This window comes from Lepidochelys kempii, chromosome 3, assembly GCF_965140265.1.
Source record: "Lepidochelys kempii isolate rLepKem1 chromosome 3, rLepKem1.hap2, whole genome shotgun sequence".
Taxonomy (NCBI): Eukaryota; Metazoa; Chordata; order Testudines; family Cheloniidae; genus Lepidochelys; species Lepidochelys kempii.
In genome coordinates this window covers 174,808,539-174,827,065 of record NC_133258.1, presented here as the reverse complement: position 1 = coordinate 174,827,065, position 18,527 = coordinate 174,808,539, and the positions used below count along the sequence as shown (strand labels likewise).

Sequence of the window (18,527 nt, the reverse complement as noted above, 5' to 3'; positions counted from 1 at the left end):
ATAATGTTTCCAGTTTAGTACTTTATCATAATCCTTCCCAAAAGCACAGATCTTTGTAAATATCCAGTAAGCTGGTAAATACCACATGCTCATTTATTTTACTTGTACAGTAAACATGAGTTACTCTGAGCCACATTTTCTCTATATCTATTCAAAGCGATTATCCATTGCTCTCTTTACCTAGTGGACATTTCTAGTTCTATAAATGCAACAGTGACCTTTAAAAGCATTAATTATACCTACTTTATTTTCCATACTTTCCTGTTTCCAGTACATGATTAATTCTTGGCAAAGCATATGGTTCTCACAGCTGAAAACACTGGCTATTCACTACTGTGAATTAGTCAGACAACAGGAGACACTGGGCCAAACCCTGCCATCAGTCAGAACCAAGCAAACCCACTGAAGTCAACTAAGTAACACGGGTGCAACTGAGGGAACAATTTGGTCCTTTTTTGTAATCAGTATTGCAGGGCACAATTAAGGGGGAGAATTTTCTCTGTAGCTAATTCAATTTAGCTATTACTGAGGAAATAAAACAGAAGACAAAAGTGCTTCAAGATCTTGGACTATACCACTGACCTATTGAAATATTTGAATTCAACAATTTTCATCACTTTGAAGGGATTTCTTGAGCAGAACTGTTTCATGGAAACCTACAGCCTGGATCTCTTCAGCCTTTCTACCTGTTGTACGGAAGTTTCAGTGTCTATTAGAACAATTTCTCAATCAGCTCAGTGGCATATTTAGAATATAGCCAAATTTGTGTACTGTCAAGTTTTATAGTCGGAAACCCAGAGGGCTCCAGGGATTAGTAGTAATAGCATACGGAGCATTTCCCCTCTACAGCTGGTCACTAGTTCAAATTAAAGGTTGATAGTTAGCTGACATCTATTTGGATGCCTGTGTGAAGACAGTAGAATGTGTTAGTCTGGTTCCTAATAGAAAGGTGTCCACTTCCCGCAAATCAATATTACACTTGTTTTTTGGTCTCAGAAGGATTAAAGGACAAAATGAGTATGGAGACTGACCTGCTCTCTCTTATCCTCCAGGTCAGGGTTCAGACATCGTGAAAAATTGTGTGGGAAAATTTGTACAGCCACTGCTAGGGCTGTACCTGTTCTGGGTATACAAGAGGGCTTATTACAGGGTTATCATTGTAGTGCCTTCCACAAGCACTAAATTCACTTAAAATATATCTTTTTCAAATGTAGAGTCATTTTCTTACAATTGCGGGTATTATTATTGCAATAATATAAAACAGTGTGGTTGGATTTTGCTTACTAATCACATACCCAAAGGGGCCCTACTGCGCCGATAATTGTAAAGTTAAAAAATTACACACAGGAAGGAAAGTTACTGTGCCTGGGAAAAAAAACACGAGTACTGAATAAGCCGTGTGATGCAGGAAGAAATGGATTAGTACACATGACGCAAGAGAAATGAAATATTTATGCTACTGTGCGTAGGAGGAGAAAGACTGCAGGCAAATTAAATGGAGAATTTCTCTTTCGGAAATAATTACAGCAGTTTTGTAAGCTATAATATACTAGCAAAACTACTGGGATATTTTCTGAGACAATAATAAAGTTCTCTCCATGTTTAAATATTTTGTGCTTCTTAGGACCATAAAGAACATTAATTCCCCCTTCTCCCATGAGATGTTATTATTCACCATTTTTAGGAGCTGTGGAAAGTGAGGAACAGAGAAATTAAATGACTCACCGAAGGTCACACAGCGAGTGAGTTCAAGATCCAAGAGTAGAATCAAGAACCTCGGACTCTCAGTCTTGAGCTCTAACAATGACAACAGAACAGTCCAGAAGGAGTTCATAAGTGACATGTTTGGTCAGCTCCTAATGATTTGTTTTTATTTACTTATTTTGCAGGTTTCTAGGAGTAGAGACCAGGAAGTGTGAATGACAACATGTTCCTATATTTTATATGAGGAAGATATGGTATCCCTGCAACACTGTAAATGTTAACATTTACCCTGTCACACTATTAGTGGAAACTATATTTACTGTACATACAGCATCTCTGTATATTCTTAGGGTTGCATTCTAAGGCTATGCCCACACTGCAGCAGGGGGTATAATTTGTATCTTGTGTAGATTTACCCAAGATAGCTGTAATCTGGTTAATTCACTAAAAATAGCAGTGAGGACATGGCAGCATAGGCTAGCAATGCAAGTATATACCCAGAAGGGCCAACTAGGCTTGTATAGCCCAGGCTGAAGCTTATACCACGGCATCCTCTCTGATATTTTTAATAAGATGACTAGATTAAAGCTAGCACAGCCTGCACAGGTACATCTACACCAGCTGCAAATTACTCCCCAGCTTGCAATGTAGGTGTAGCCTAAGGGACTGACTATGCCTCTAAGGCCTGGTCCTGCATTACAGGCAGTGTGGAGGCTCAGTGCTTCCAGGGAACAGAGAGGGAACACAACTGACACATCACCTCTCTTCCAGAGCATAGCAAGACGCTCCACTGCATCTCCTTCTCCCCCTGGGGAGAGGACGAGAGAACACCAAATGATGGACGTGTAGTCACAGTGCTTAATGCCATACTGGAAGGTAGTCAGATACCACGACGATGAGCACAGTATAAGAACCTGAATAGAAGCATCTGATCTCCCTCCACTCTTGGCTGGTGAAGTGGGATTATGGGTCTGTATCCTTGCCATTCCTTTGAAGTGTACAAAGGGGCTTCTTACGCCCTTTTTACTCCACTACACACAGGTGCCAGCACAGAGGTTAGGCACAATTTGACTCTTAATATATTGGAATAAAATATTCGATAAGAATCAACTCGCCTCCATCAAGAATACAAAGCATGTACCGATAGCACATTAGAAGCTCAGTCATTTTGCCAAAGTTACTGCATCTCATACAATGGGAACAATGCATAGGTCAAATTCAGAAGTGACATATAAAGTGATATAAATTGGACTCCCTTCCACCAGCTAACATCCATTCCACTTGTGTATAAGTGAGTCTATGTGGGTATAAGCTACACACTGAGAAACAGAAAGAAAGTGTAGGTTAAAGTATCCCCTATCTGAATTTGGACCATAGTATTTAACATATAGACTATGGAAAACTCTCAAGTCTCAAACCCAGAATTATTCATTCTGACCCATGGAAATGTGAAGTGTGTGATAAACCTAAAACTAGAATTATTACTTTGTGAGAGATTTAAAAAAACAAACCAGTGCAGTGGATGTTTAGATGAAGATGCAAAATGAATGTTCTGCGGATTCAACTCTTTTTCCCATGATGAAATACTCTGGTGTATAATTGCCATTTACTGAGCTTGCTGCTGTTAAAAAAAAGTAATAAAGTGCCCAAACTAATCCTGCGTTTTGAAAGAAGCTGCAGAAGAATCAGATTTTCATGTACAGTTTCCTTTTTCTGGAGTCTTCTTACAGGGTGATGTAGTTGTTTACTTGTAAGAGCAGCAGCTAACAAACATTGTGTAAAACATTCTCTCTCAATCACTCAGGTAAAACAGTGGCTCTTTCAGCATTGTTTAAACAATTAGTAAGGCATAAATGATAACCTGACAGATACCTAGGTCAGCATCAGTTTTCCCTGCTTCGGTTATTGTAATGGGCTTTGCTGTTACAGATACATTTCATGCAGCCTACATTAGAGCCAAACAGTGAATGGCCCTTTGTGGGTACACACGGGTAAGGAGACCTCCAGCCACAATCTGGATTTTGCATGCGCTGAGTGGGAGGATTCAGGGAGTGTTACTGCTGCCAGTGGTGCTACATGCTCCTAGCAGGTAGGAGTGCTAAGCAGCTTGCATGGTGTGGGGGAGTGTATGCTACATCTCAGACTTTTAGGCCAGGAGGGACCATCAAGATCATCTAGTCTGACCTCCTGCACATTGCAGGCCACAGAACCTCACCCACCCACTCCTGTAACAGGCCCCTAACCTCTGGCTGAGTTCCTGAAGTCCTCAAATCGTGATTTAAAAGATTTCAAGTTACAGATAATCCATCATTTACCTTAGTGTAAACCTGCAAGTGAACCGTGGCCTATGCTGCAGAGGAAGGTGAAAACCCCCCAGTGTCTCTGCCAGTCTGACCTGGGGGAAAATTCCTTCCCGAACTCAAATATGGCAATCAGTTAGACCCAGAGCATGTGGACAAGACCCACCAGCCAGACACTGGGGAAAGAATTATCTGTAGTAACTCAGAGACCTCCCCATCTAGTACTGCTGGGCATATTTGCTTCTGTGCACATTCCCTCAGCACACACGAGGCCTACTACTTAATTACATACTTTAGTGGCAGAAGGCCTCCAACAACAGACACCAGTATGATAGCCCATAGTATCCAGTAGCCATGGCTATGCCTTGCAAAGGCTCAACTGTGCCCAATGTGCATGGTTTTGAGGAAAACTCACAGTTAAAAGTCAGAGAGGTTGGGGTTAGAAAGGCAGGGCAAGCACCAGAGTCATGGGTCTGCTCCCACCCCACCATGCTTCCAGGACCCCTCCCACTGAATGGACCTTGAAAGCTAAGGTTTCTTCACACACAGGAGGAAGGGGAGAGGGAATGGAACATCAGAGCCCTTGGCTGTTGATTTGACAGCAGCACTCTCTGCTCAGCCCCCCCTGCTTGACCTCCCCCTGTTGATGTATTATTTGAGAGGTTCTTTGTCCCCAGTAACTCCACACACCACCCAGCCAGACTTGTGACAAAACAGCAGACCAGAACTCTTCCGGAGGCTCCTGCTACAACACGAACCATCTTCATCCTTCTCAGCTCCACACTGAAATGTATCAAACAGCTTAAAAACCACAATTGGCCCTAAACACTGGATTTATTTAAACCAGCATTGTTAAATTATTCCTCCCAGCTGAGAACAAATGCACCATTCATACAAACATGTCAATTTAAAAAACACCTCGTGAGGAATAAACAAAAACAATCATTAAAATAGTCACTTGGATTGAAGTGAAGGCAACACACCATAGAGTTTGTAAGGGGAACGTGGATTCTGCAACAGACATGTGTATTCAAGTTCTGCTCTCCCTACAAACCTCACTACCACATTTGCCCATTTTTGGAAGATGGCATTCCTTGTCTCCTTTGATCCCTGCCAAAGTAGGGTGTACAAGACAGATAATTTTGGCAGGAAAAACGTTAGTAAAGCTTGTGGATGGTATTCTGAAAATGCATCTGTACTCAGACATGCCTCAACAGGACTGGCAATGTGTTTCTCAACGGGGAAAGTGTGTAAAGTTCTACAATCTGTAGGGAGAAAGCAGGTAGGCCCTCACGCTTCTGACTCTGCCTGCTACTCAAATAAATGTCTTTCTGCACTCAATCATTTCTGGTACAAAATCCACTAGACAAGCTGGATGGTGAATCTTCAGGTATAGCAGCAATTGGTATTGCTACACCAGTGCTGACTCCTAAACATAGACAAGGGTAAACCAGGGTTCAGGGTGAACCGTAATTAGCTCAAATCAGTGCAGAACCTAGATTGACCTTGTTTATACCAGTGCAGCTACAGTGAAAGTTGGTAATCCTTTGCTGAATCAGGGCTATTCCTAAGTGTGGACAAGGCCCTAGCAGGTTACAACCAGGGCAAAATGTGGAGCTGCAGCTGCAACACTCACTTTTATATATGCACACCAGAAGCAAGTCATGTATTTGGATTTGAAAAGGGTGGGTGCTGCATCAAACTCTCAAAATAAAAACCTTTACTAACTTAAAAAGAGAAGCTTTAGATATTTTTGACTGATGCCTTCTCTAAGGCTCTGTCTATACTATGGACCTTACAGTGGCACAGTTGTACCGCCGCAGCTGGGCCACTGTAAGCTCTCCTGTGTAGTCGCCCTTTTGCCAGTGGGAGAGAGCTCTCCTGCCAGCATAATTAAACCACCCCCAACGAGCAGTGGTAGCTATTTCGGCAGCTGACCGTCTCCTGCCGACATAGTGCTGACCACACTGGCACTTTTGTTGTGAAACTTGTGTCAGTCGGGGGTGGGCGGGGGGGTGGTTTTCACACTCCTGATTGGTATAAGTTTTGCCGACAAAAGTGCTAGTGTAGACAAAGCCTAAGTTACAGGAGTAAGTACGGAGATGGGCCCTGATGGAGTTTGACTGCTCTGATAGCCGGGACTTGAAGTGTAAAACTAACAGGGCTAATGGGAACAATGGATCTTCAGTGAGCTAACCAGGCTTCAATAATCTTTCAAGAACAGCTAGCAACGATTAAGCAGCATAACAGCAAGTTTTCCAAAATCAGGTCACTAAGCTGGATACAGAAACTTGTGTGTATGAGAGACAATAATTACAGTATTTACTCATCAGCTTTACCATCCCGACTATTCTCAACTACAATATGTACTTTTAAACAATGCACGGATCACTAAACAGTCATAATATGTTACTGTCTCTGGGATATCTAAATTAAACACACAGCCTGAAGTAATTCCTGAAGTGTCATACTCAGCACAATATTATTACATCAGATTGTCGGGGTTTCTCTGCACTGTACGATGCCTGAGTCATCACTAGATATTAGTCCTTGGTACCTCTTTGCATTTCATGAAATATCTGCCGAGCAGGTGAACTTCATTTTGTTTGCACTTGTGATTTGAATAAGTCTGTTGGAACCAACTAATAAAACAATATAAGTATTAGTAACCTCTGTTGTATATTGTATGTTTACCATTGTATTCAGCCCTTTCACACAGTTAACGCTTACTGGTGGAAAATTTGTCTCTGCTCAATGTATTAATGTAACCTTGTGTTAAAATATTTTAGCTCTGATTAATCTAAAAGTTACTGGGGCTAATCCAGTGCTCTGTTACACATACACAATCCCACTGAAGCCACAGGCATAACAAAATTGAGCCATACAAAATTTCTAATGTGACACTAACCAGTAACATAGGGCAGTGCAAACTTGTCCTAAACAGATTACACCCTATCGCAACTACTACATAATGAGTTTAGCTGCCTAGCAACCAAAGCACAAGAATACCAGGTAAAACGGATTAGAAACCTCTGATTTGTCCCAGATAAATGTAACTGGCCAGCCAGTGAGGTTAATTTGCACTGTAGATCTCAAATGACACCACCCTGAGCTATTATCACACAAGACATTTACTAGCCTGTTAAATAAACATGGGGGTGGCGGGGACTTCTTTAATGCAATCAAGAACTATTTTTTTCTGCTTACAAACATTCTACTTCTTAAAGGAACTCTGTCAGGCTAAAAATCATGTATCAAAACAAAAAATATTACCTTTGTTACTTATACCACCTTACTTTAAAAAATAAAGAGCTTTTATAATCTTATTTACTTTTCACCATTTACACTGTCTGTTCAGCTTTCAGTACTTCACTTTTAGGAATAAAAATAGACTAGTCCATTCCAGTTCCTCGTTCTCATGCTATCCATAATACTGCAGTGTGTGAATTGTGAAAACTGCATGGGAATATTTACACAAACAAACAAACAAACATTTAAACAAACAGAAACCGGTTTGCACTGTCATTTAAATAACAATACATGCCATTTCTATTAATATTAATTTCTGTATGTTTATTTTTTAGCATAGCCTAATTTTTGGATGCAAATTTCCTGATAATATTGACATTTTTAGTCAGTAGTCAGGGAACTAAGGCATAGATTCTAATGACTTATTTGTTTCTGGTATCAGGGGCCTCATTGTACTAGGTGCTGTACATACACATAGTGAGAGATTGCCCCTGCAACAAAGAGCTTACAGTTTAAATAGACAAGGCAGACAAAGGATGGGAAAAGGAAGAATTATCATTCCTATTTTACAGATTGGGAACTGAAGCAGAGGATTAGGTGGCTTGCCCAGGTCACAGGAAATCTGTGACAGAGCTGTGAACTGAAACTGAATCTCCTAAATTGTAGTCAGTGCTTTAAATACAAGAACATCCTTCCAACAACAACAATGTGCTAGGAGCTGTACAAACACAAAGGACGAAATGGTTCCTACACCAAAGGGCTCACAATCTAAGGGTATGTCTATGGACAATGGCAGGGCTGTGGTGCTGCAATGTGCCACTGTAGCACTGCAGTGTAGACCAGTGGTGGGCACGCCAGGGTAATCTGCTGGTGGGCCACCAGACTGTCTGTTTACATTTGCACGGCCACCTGCAGCTGCCAGGGGCCACAGTTTGCCATTCCCAGCCAACAGGAGCTGCGGGAAGCAGCGCAGGTTGTCCACCACTGGTGTAGATGCTTTCTACATCAATGGAAGAGGTTCTTCCATCAATATAGGTAAGCCACCTGTCTAAGACGTTGACAGAACAATTCTTTCATCAACTTAGCTGCACCTACAATGGGGGGTTAGGTGACCTAACTACGTTGCACAGAATGATCTGTGTGTCTTCTGCACAGAGTGAGTTGACATCCCTGCTGAGCATACTCTGATAAGGTGAAAAATGGAATCGCTTCCATAATACGTGAATGCTAAATGATACTATCTGTTTGTTTTATGGTTTTATACTGTTGTCCTTCATCCCAGTATCCAACTGCCTGCCACATAAGAATCAACAGCAATAGCAAAGTCACTAGTTCATGTTGTCTCAGGTTCTTGTCCCTTTTCTGCTGAGGTCAGGGTTTTCTTTTATACATCCATCCATAGATAATTACCTTTCTTCTGACACTAATGCCCCTCTTCTGATAACAGCTCCACCCCTTCTTCTGATACTAATGTCTTGCTTCCGACATCAGATTTTCCCTGTCGAGTGGTAGCAGAATTCTGAGGTCCTGCAGGCTGCCTTCCCAGTGGAGGGAAATCAGTGGGAATACCCTAAGTTTAGCTTGTTTCATGTACACATATAGACACACCTGTCCTGGAACAGAGGCAGTCACAAACAGCATGCAGGAAATCCCCTTTTCTAGAAATCTCCCTGTTATCTGCCACAGATTCTCTCGAAGGAAAACTGTGTAACAAAACTACCAACAACACAGTATTTCTTGAAAGACTAAAAGCTTACCCACATACTAAGAACCCCCACCCACACACACTTGTAGGACTCTATACTTGCACCATGTAGTGAATCATGTTTCAACAGTTCACTCTTGAATCTTTCCTGCTTGTCCTACCAATAAACAGGGGCAAAATTATATTACCCAATATTATTTTCTCTACATTCTCCATTCGCAGGTGAAGCATGGTCTACCAGTCTGAAGAAAGGATTGAGAGCCAGAAACCTGAGTTCTAAGTCAGACTCTGGTAGTGACTCATTTTTTTCACACTAGGGGAAGTCACTGATGCCAAAAGTTCCCAAAGTGACTACTAATTTTGAGTGCCCAACTTTAGACACCTCTGAAAGCCAGACTCAAAGTGTCAAGTTGGGTATTTAAAATTTGAGGAAGCCAAAATTAGCGGTCACTTTTGGCCTTAATCTCTTTCATTTGTACAACGGAGATAACAATGCCTACTGATTTCACCTTCATGGCAGGGCTGTTCTGGATATTAATGTATGTTCATAAAGCACTTTAAAGATGAAATAAATATATTGTTTAAATTACTGAAATTTCTCTTCCAGAAACCTGGTTTATAAATTAAATACAGAAGACCAATGAATTGGATAAATATGTATTAAATGAGTCACATCATGACCTATAAATGACAGATAGCATGAAAGTTCAAACTAGCCAGTTTATTCCTCTTGCCACTTGACATCCCACATCATTTTAATGAAACTTTTACGATAGATAATGCCTTCTGTAATAAGGACACAGTATTCTATGCTCCCCCCACCTTACGAGCAGCTCTTTATTCCTATTATTACTGCTTCATGCCCAAAGTACAAGCTGACTTCTAAAGATAAAATTTAACAAATCTAGATTTCTTAATCACAAACATGATACATGTGCACAAATGTATGAAGACATACACATTACATATTCATATTAAAATGTGTGACTATTTTCTAACAGAATGGCAGAAATGTATTAAATGGCTAGATTTTTCTTTAGAAACAACACACACTATCCTTGGAGAAGTACTCCAGTATAGAAGAGAGGAGAGATGATGTTGTGGTTAAGGCACTGAAGGGGGACTCCGGAGACCTGTGTTCAGTTCTTAGCTCTGCCACAGACTTCCCGTGTAACATCTCTCTGTGCCTCAGTTCTCCATTTATAAAATGGGGATAATGGTTACTAACCTCATGAGGGCTTGGGGGAATAACTATACTCTCATTCATATTCATGAGGAAGAACAATTTCCAATGCAAATGCACTAGAAAGCTGACTTTAAACATTCATCAATCCATCTGTTAAAAACTAATTTTCATCAAATTGTCTTGATGTTAACATCTCAGTATAATTAATAGATTATAAGGCAAAAAGGGACAATTATGACCATCTACGCTGACCACCTGTCTATAAAACAAACCACATTTGAAGCATCTAGCATCCTTCCTTTTTCAAATTATTCAAGCATAACATTTCTAATAAAAATATATTAAAAGCATATTTTATTCTATGTTCAAGTAACTTCAAAACACTGAGCTGGTTTTGATCAATCTTTTAGAAAAGTTTACCTTTAGGTTTGAAACAAAACATGAAAAAAATTCAGCAGCAAAAGGTTGTGTTTTAGGAAGTTAGGAACAATTCCTTTCATGATATTACCGGTATTTTAATTTAATTATTCAACATCTCCCCCTGCATTATTTGTTCAGTTTATAAGATGGGTGAACAACAGATGGGAGTTTCACAAAAGTTTTCAAATATCTTTTAATTTTCTTCTAGTCTCCCAGTTCAGCAAAACACATGCTTAAATCCATCCCCATTCACCAAGAACTTCAACACGTGCTTGGCTTTGATGTCAATGAATCTAAGCACTTGCTTAAAGTAAAACACATGCTTCCATGATTTGCTCAGTTGAGACCCTTGTACAGATTATGGTTCCAATCTTGAAGTCAAATGGGAATATTCATGTAATTAAAGTTAAGCATGTGTGTAAATGTCTGCAGGCTATGGACCCAATGTATGCTCTTCTCATCTTCTGGGGAGGCTGTTCGACACTGTTGCCAGTCAAAACCGAGAAGCATTGTTAAAGCAATATTAACATGTAAGTTAGCATATTAGCATCCATTTGACCTAGTTCCTGAATTGGGCCCATGGCTTTCCAAAATAATTTAAAATATTTTCCGTAGTATAGCAATGATGACTAAAGGATAATTTAGAAAAACATCTTAAGGAAAAGGATATCTGAACAGATTAAAATGTCTACCTTATGAAGAGACAAGGTAGGTTTGGTAATATCTTTGATTGGACCAACTTCTGCTGGTGAAAGAGACAAGCTTTTGAGTTTATACAGAGCTCTTCTTCAGGTCTGCTCTGTGTAAACTCGAAAGCTTGTCTCTTTCACTAATAAAAGACAAAGATATTAGCAAACCCACCTTCTCTCTAACATAAGGAACCAACATGGCTACAACACCACATTATGAAGGCAAACACTACAGTGTGTCTTGCCATGCAATCTGTACTGAGCAACTTCTCTGCACTGTCTGCATAGGTTTAATTACATTTTACAGTATGCAAGGGAAAGCTCCCACCTTTTAGAAGTGTTAATTTTTGTGGGGAAGGGAATAAAAGATAAAACAAAGTTATTTACAGAAAACAAACATCAAGCACTTTAATACAGTGCCAGCCCTCCCCAGTATGAGCAATAAGATATATCTGAATTGTAAAATTTAATTCCAGCAGGATCATTATTGTAGGGCCCCGTTCTGAGAGGCTCAGAACCTTGATCTCCTACTGCAGACAATTTTAGTCTAAATAATTAATCCGACACTTACGTCTGAAACATTTTTGGCTCTACTGTGCAAAAGACTTTGTCTCAGCAAAGCTATTTTTATTGTACACTGTGCTTGTTTAAGAACTGCTTCCCTACCTGGTTTTTTATTGGAGCTGAGCAAATAATTCAGTGAATAATATAGCTGTTTTCCCCCCAATTCACACACAGTTTACAATTTTTGCAGATGTATTAATTATGTTTATGTACAACTTCTACAAAGAGTCCTTTGTCGATTGTTCACAAGCAGTTCTTTGAAATATTTCATTATTGAGATGTGTTGCTTTGTTTTGACTGGACACATAGGTCACATGGTATTTTTTCTGTTGTTGAACAGGACGAGCTTAATTCTTAAAGACTCAGGTTTCTTGTGAGAATTACAAGCTCAGCTTTTACTCTCTGCTAATATAACATTTGAGTGAAATCAACCCCTGCATTGAATGCCAGCAAAAGGTCTATGCATGATTAAAGTTTCACATAAACCAATGGGGGTCCCCACTATTTCCCATAGGAGACTGTATCACAGTCAAATATATCTCACTGTGTCTTGGAACAACACTTGTTAGGTGTCTAGACTAAGGACTGTAAATTCGTTAGTTCACTCAAGTTACTTACTTATCAGTTCATTCAAGTTTTAACTGACCACAAACTCTAGTCTAGTTATTCTCCTTGAGAGAGGGGAAGTATTGAATAGTCTCTTTGGTGGAGAGATGGCCTAAATGGAAGCAAAGGGGGAGGAGAACAGAGGACTGAGAGGATGTCAGTGGGAGCTATATACAAATTTGTGAATCTCTTACACTGGGAAATGGCTTGGAGAGCGGGAAGAAGGCAATTTAGGCACAGATATTCCATAATTGCATGCATCTAATTACCACAATTGCACGTAAAGCCATAGCAAATTCAAGTATAAGTCAGGTAAACATTTAACTGCTCATTTGTGCATATACATTTTTGGTTCTGCTGTGCAATTAAACAGTAAGATTTTTGTTATGCCTAATGTTGGTTTAATGTCTTTGAATTAGGTACAATGGGCTAATTCTTCCTGGTTTAATTCCACTTATTTTAATAGAGTTACACCAAGGATGACTTTGCCCCAAGAATTCAAATATCATCCTTTGCTGAAAAAGAACCCTGAACTCAGGACTTGGCTGGTAAGTAATATAACGATTTTCAAGTATTCTATTTTATATATATCCATTTATTTATGTATTAATACATTTTAAGTCTAAATATTGTGTTTTCTCTAAGGACCAAATCCTAGTCCCATTTAAGTTAACGACAAAATTTACATGGACTTAAATGGGGTTAATGATTTGGAACATGTAATATTTTAAAAGAACTTTTTAAGGTTATGGATATTTTTAAGGTTTTAACCAGATACAATAAGTGATATTCTATCAACAAAACCGCTTATTCACAAATTAGGCTTTATTCTGCAGTCCTTAGGCAAAACTCCCACTGAAGTCAACAAGGTGACACAAAGTACAAGAGAACCTTTATCTACCAGGTGAAAAACAGATGACTGTTGTCTGCTCTGCTGCATGACAGACAGAAATAAAGGGCTATGGGGATGAAGTACGGAAATTAGCACTGAACAGGACTAGTCTCTAACATCCTAATTAACAGTTTCAGAGAGTCTAAACAATTCACTCACCATCCAAACAGAATGTTTCAGATTACAGAGTGCTTACATTTTGGTAGCAACCCCAGTCTGCAAAGGGATTCCATATCAGAATCCCTAACAGTGAACACACAGTCGAGAAGGGAATAGTTTAGGGAGTAAGGATCTTATTATCAGCTTTTGCTGTCCTCCTACCTCATGGACAGCATTAGTTTTATAGGAGTTGATTTGAAGGGCAACATATCTGCCTCCTCTTCTTTTTGAACTCTGCAAACATCAGCTTCATTTTACAGCATAAGAAACTGAAAATATGAACCGCAGGAGGGTTCTCCTGTAATCTTATTTCTGTCAGAGTTAACGAAAACAGAGTTTTAATGAACAATTTGGCTCTCTCTTTCTCTGCATACTGGACACTAACAACATTTTTATTTCAGTTATGTAAGCCACTGATATACCCTATTATCGTACATAGAAAGGATAACTCAGTAACCTATTGTTGTTTCTCTACTGCCATCTTCTGTCATGTACAAGGCAACACAGTATTTATGCTGTTTAATAATGGCACTATATTTGCTATGAAGATTCTGTCTGGGCAAGCAGAGCTGGATATACCATTTTCCTTTGATTTCTTGACAACATGCAAGTTAAAAGTAGAGCCCATTCAAATTTCATGCTTCTGAGGCGTCACTGAAATCCTCCAAGAAATATTTCAAAACACTATGTATTGGTACCTTTTATGCAGCTTCATTTTGAACTGCAAATACTTAACAATACTGTTGTACAGCTCTCTTGATGAAAGTTAATCAACAGGCTTATTTAGCATACCTTGGTCTGGAAGCAGCAGTAAAGTTGTGTTAGATAGGGATGTTTCCGTGCTAATGCCAGAATTCTCTTTTCTGTCATTGTACAGTCTACATCATCATCTTGAAGGATGACATCTTTCTTTAAGACTTTCACTGCATATACTTCATCTTTACCTTTTAGCTCAGCTAGCATGACCTAGAATCAGTAGAAATCTTTGCTTATATAGAGCACAGACAATCAGACAAATATATTATACGTGACAAATTTAAATGCAATAGAAAAAATGTGTGTACAGATTTGAAAAGTACAGAGCAACTGAAAGGATAACTGCACTCACACAGCACTCTCAGGTTGTCTATTTTATGTAGCTAAGTAGCTGAAGAAATTCACATTTTAAAATGGACACTTTTAGTAGAACTTTGAATATCAGCCACGCAATGTATGCTTCGTTCAGTTTAGTTAAGAATGCAGGCCGTTAAATCCTTGTTATCCAGTACCTTACAGCTTGCCTTCTCTGCCCCACTGCTGAGATCTGGAAAACAGGGAAGGGGGCAAACTAAAGCATAATATGGGTTTAGTTCCCCTTTTGGAAAGTGCTGCAACAATGTTGTCATTCAAAATAACAATGCACATCACTGTGACAACCTGAAAAGAGCACCCAAAATCAACATCTATTTGAGGGAAAAGTCCTGTCCCATTCAAACCTGAGTTTGGCTTGTCTGGGCATGGTACAGAGGTACTCTATGGAGACTGATTGGGGTATTGAGGAATAAGGAGACAAAGAGCTGCTCCAGAACTGGTACTGCAGGAACCCCTGTATAGGCAGAGATCTCTTTATTTTGGAGGAATCAAGCGTGGATCTGTGTAGCAGCAGATTCCCATGTTTCATCCTTACCTCTTACTCACCACAGAGCACAGCACACTGAAAAGGTAATTACTGTAGTTCTGTATAGCTCCAGCTCCGCACATTCCCTTCCACCTTCACTCGCTTTCAATAGTATGTCTACACTGTGAAAAAAAACCTGTGGCAGCTGGCCTGAGTCAGCTGACTTGGGCTCATGGTGGGACTCAGACTGCGGGGCGATAAAATTGCAGTATAGATGTTCGGGCTTGGATTGGAGCCCAGGCTCTGATACCCTTCCCCCTCACAGAGGCTCTAGCCTGAGCCCAAATGTCTACATGGCAATTTTATAGCCCTGCAACCCCATGAGCCTGAGTCAGCTGACCTGGGAACTGAGACTCGGAGCTGTGGGCTTTTAATCACAGTGTAGACATACCCTCTGCAGGGCGTATGTCTACATACCCAGAGTGAGCCCCCTGAGAATTAAAGCTATGAAGCATGCATGGTGTTTTCAGCCCTTCCACAGGCTCCTGCTTCTTCCACTTACTGCTGCAGAGTGGAACTGCACCGGTTCTGCTGCCTAAGGGAAAAGATTTGCCAATTTGGAAATAATTACTTCTTGTTTCCACATGCCCTCACTATTATCTTCTTAGTGCTACCTCTGAACTCCAGATAAATCCTTGCAAGATACTCACAGTGAGGAAGATCAGACCAGTCAGTAAATTATCACTCATTATTTTTATTCACAGAATTATAGAGGATTAGGGCTGGAAGAGACCTCAGGAGGTCATCTAGTCCAACCCCCCGCTCAAAGCAGGACCAACCCCAACTAAATCATCCTAGCTAGGGCTTTGTCAAGCCGGGCCTTAAAAGCCTTTAAGGATGGAGATTCCACCAACTCCCTAGGTAATCCAGTCCAGTGCTTCACCACCCTCCTAGTGAAATAGTGTTTCCTAATATCCAACCTAGACCTCCCCCACTGCAACTTGAGACCATTACTCCTTGTTCTGTCATCTGCCACCACTATGAACAGCCTAGCTCCATCCTCTTTGGAATGCCCCTTTGGGTAGTTGAAGGCTGCTATCAAATCCCCCCTCACTCTTCTCTTCTGCAGACTAAATAAGCCCAGTTCCCTCAACCTCTCCTCACAAGTCATGTGCCCCAACTCCCATAATTCCATTAATTATTTCCCCTTTTCTCCCTCCCAAGAAGTATGCTAAAATATTAACAGCTTAATTAGTGTGCATGCAAATCTGCATGCAGAAAATACCTGCATGCTCATTTTTCAAGCACTAGCACCAGTGAAAGCAGCCAGTAGATCAACACCTGTGTAGGCATGTGATGGAATTTATACAGGCTTCACTCATTCCAAATTCATTTGGTCAACTCAAAGTCAAACTCAGCCAAAACCACAGAGCTTTGCAAGGTTTTCATCAAACCATTAATGGGCTCATGTTTGCTCAAAATATAGTCCAGGCTCACTCAAACATTTAAAACACTGAGTGAATCTTATCTGGGTTTCACATCAATAATGAAACCAAAATCAGGTGAGGTCTGCCTGGCTTGCGGGGGGCGGGGGGAATTGTTATAAAATCTTAGCACAGCTTCAGCCTTCAAATAATTTTTGCTTCCTTTGTTGAGAAAACCATGATTTTACTATTGCTGGCATTGAGGGGCACAATGCAACTATCGCAGAACGAACTGGATTATATCTTGGTCTCTTTCATCATCAATGAAACCATCAGGCTGCTGCTACTCAGCTAGAGGAGGGATGGAGACCAAATACATCTTAATTTTCACATGGCATGTGGAATTTTTAAGGCTGGAAGTTGGACAAAACAACCACCCATCATTTGCCTTGCAAAGTGAGCAAATTTGAAGTGGAAATCACCTGGAGAGAGAACAAACACAGAATCGCGTAATGTCATTTCTATACTCCTGCTTCCTATTGGAATACACCCACTGTTGTTATTTGCCCTGTCAAGTAGTATTTATTCTACGTTTAGTTAATGCAATTTCAATAGTGAAATCTTGACATCTAGTTCAAATCTCTTAGCCCTCATTTTTTATAATGATTTAAACAGTAAATTAATTCTATCTGATGAGCAGGATACATATGCATGAAAATTACTATTTTGAAAGCTGACTATCCCAATAAGAAAGACAAGAAAGAAACCCCTGTGGTGGGAGCACGTTAGGCAATATTAACATTAGTATTGCATACAGCAGAGTCAAAAATAATCCATCAAATCAGAGAAAGCCACCAACCTTGCCAAAGCTACCTTTCCCTAATACTTTAATGAAGTTGAACTCTTCAAGACCCATTCGTTTGGTCTGGACTTGTTTGACTTCCCCGTTTTCACCATTCTCCCCAGGTTTATTAAGCTGATTGTCTGTTGATGATGTTGCCGTTGCTCTGTGTTCTTCTCCTCGATTGTCAAATGACAAAGCTTTCCTAATGTTGTTTTCAAGTTCTTTGATTTCTGTGAAAAGGTGGGAACAACAGATTGACTTCTCTACAAACCCAGTCCAGTCCAGTCCCATGCTATTGCAGGCAATTCCGTCCCTCTTCTCACTATAAGAAATATACTGCTGAATCTCTTAGTTATTTAGTTATCTAAGGACTTAGCTAATGAAATTCATACGTTTTTAAGGGTGACCACTACATTTAATGTGATGCAAGGCATTCAATCTAAATAAATAGATCATGCTGACACTTTCACTTTCTAGTGCTACAGGCCCCATTCTGCTTCCAGACACACACACACACACCCTGAATCTTCAGAGGAGTTAGTGTGCATTCCTCATTTATGCACACTAACTCCTCTGAAGATTCAGGGTTCACGTGAACTCTCTTGTGGGTTCACAGTTTCCCTGAGTTTCACTTTGAAGTCAATGGAATATACTGGTGTAAAGGAGAGGAGAATCAGCCCCTTTCAAAGGTTTTTTTTTTTTTTTTTTATTAAACTACAATTCACAAATTTCCCATCAGATTCCCAGATCCCTGAAGGTGACTTTTTGTGGCTCACACTCCTTGTTTAATTTGAATCAGATTGTCTATCAAGGCCGGGGTCCATTGTAACAGCACTATTACTCCTCATAGAGACGGACACTAAAGCAATATTTATTGGTATGGAAACAAAACAGGTATCTAACCCTGATCACATGGAGAGGTTGGTGCTGATTTCGACCTGTCTTCTTCTGAAGGTGTGGTTCCAGGAACCGGCTGCTGAGATTCTGCACCTGCAATTAGCTAAGAACATTCCCACAAAAGGATATTCAGCTGTGAGAGCCTCTAACACAAAGAGTGAAAATGAAGCAACTTGAAAAACAAAGTAACTTCACAAAGGGAAGGAATAAAGGGAACTGAGTACACTTCATCCTTGCTAAATTATCATCTCACAGCCTGTGTCAAAAGTTAGATCCCAATGCCTACAGTAC

The 18,527-nt window shown here is 40.1% G+C and overlaps 1 protein-coding gene across 6 annotated transcripts in view; it reads right to left on the bottom strand.

The window, feature by feature from the left end:
- PRKCE (protein kinase C epsilon) overlaps positions 1-18,527 on the bottom strand; it is a 519,169-nt gene that overhangs the window by 165,014 nt on the left and 335,628 nt on the right. For all 6 annotated transcript variants that reach the window (XM_073339116.1, XM_073339117.1, XM_073339118.1 and 3 more), the window contains 3 exons: positions 18,243-18,339; positions 17,355-17,569; positions 14,267-14,440 (listed from right to left, as the gene is read on the bottom strand). In XM_073339116.1, coding sequence (XP_073195217.1) covers positions 14,267-14,440; positions 17,355-17,569; positions 18,243-18,339 — 486 coding nt within the window. The remainder of the gene's footprint in view (positions 1-14,266; positions 14,441-17,354; positions 17,570-18,242; positions 18,340-18,527) is intronic.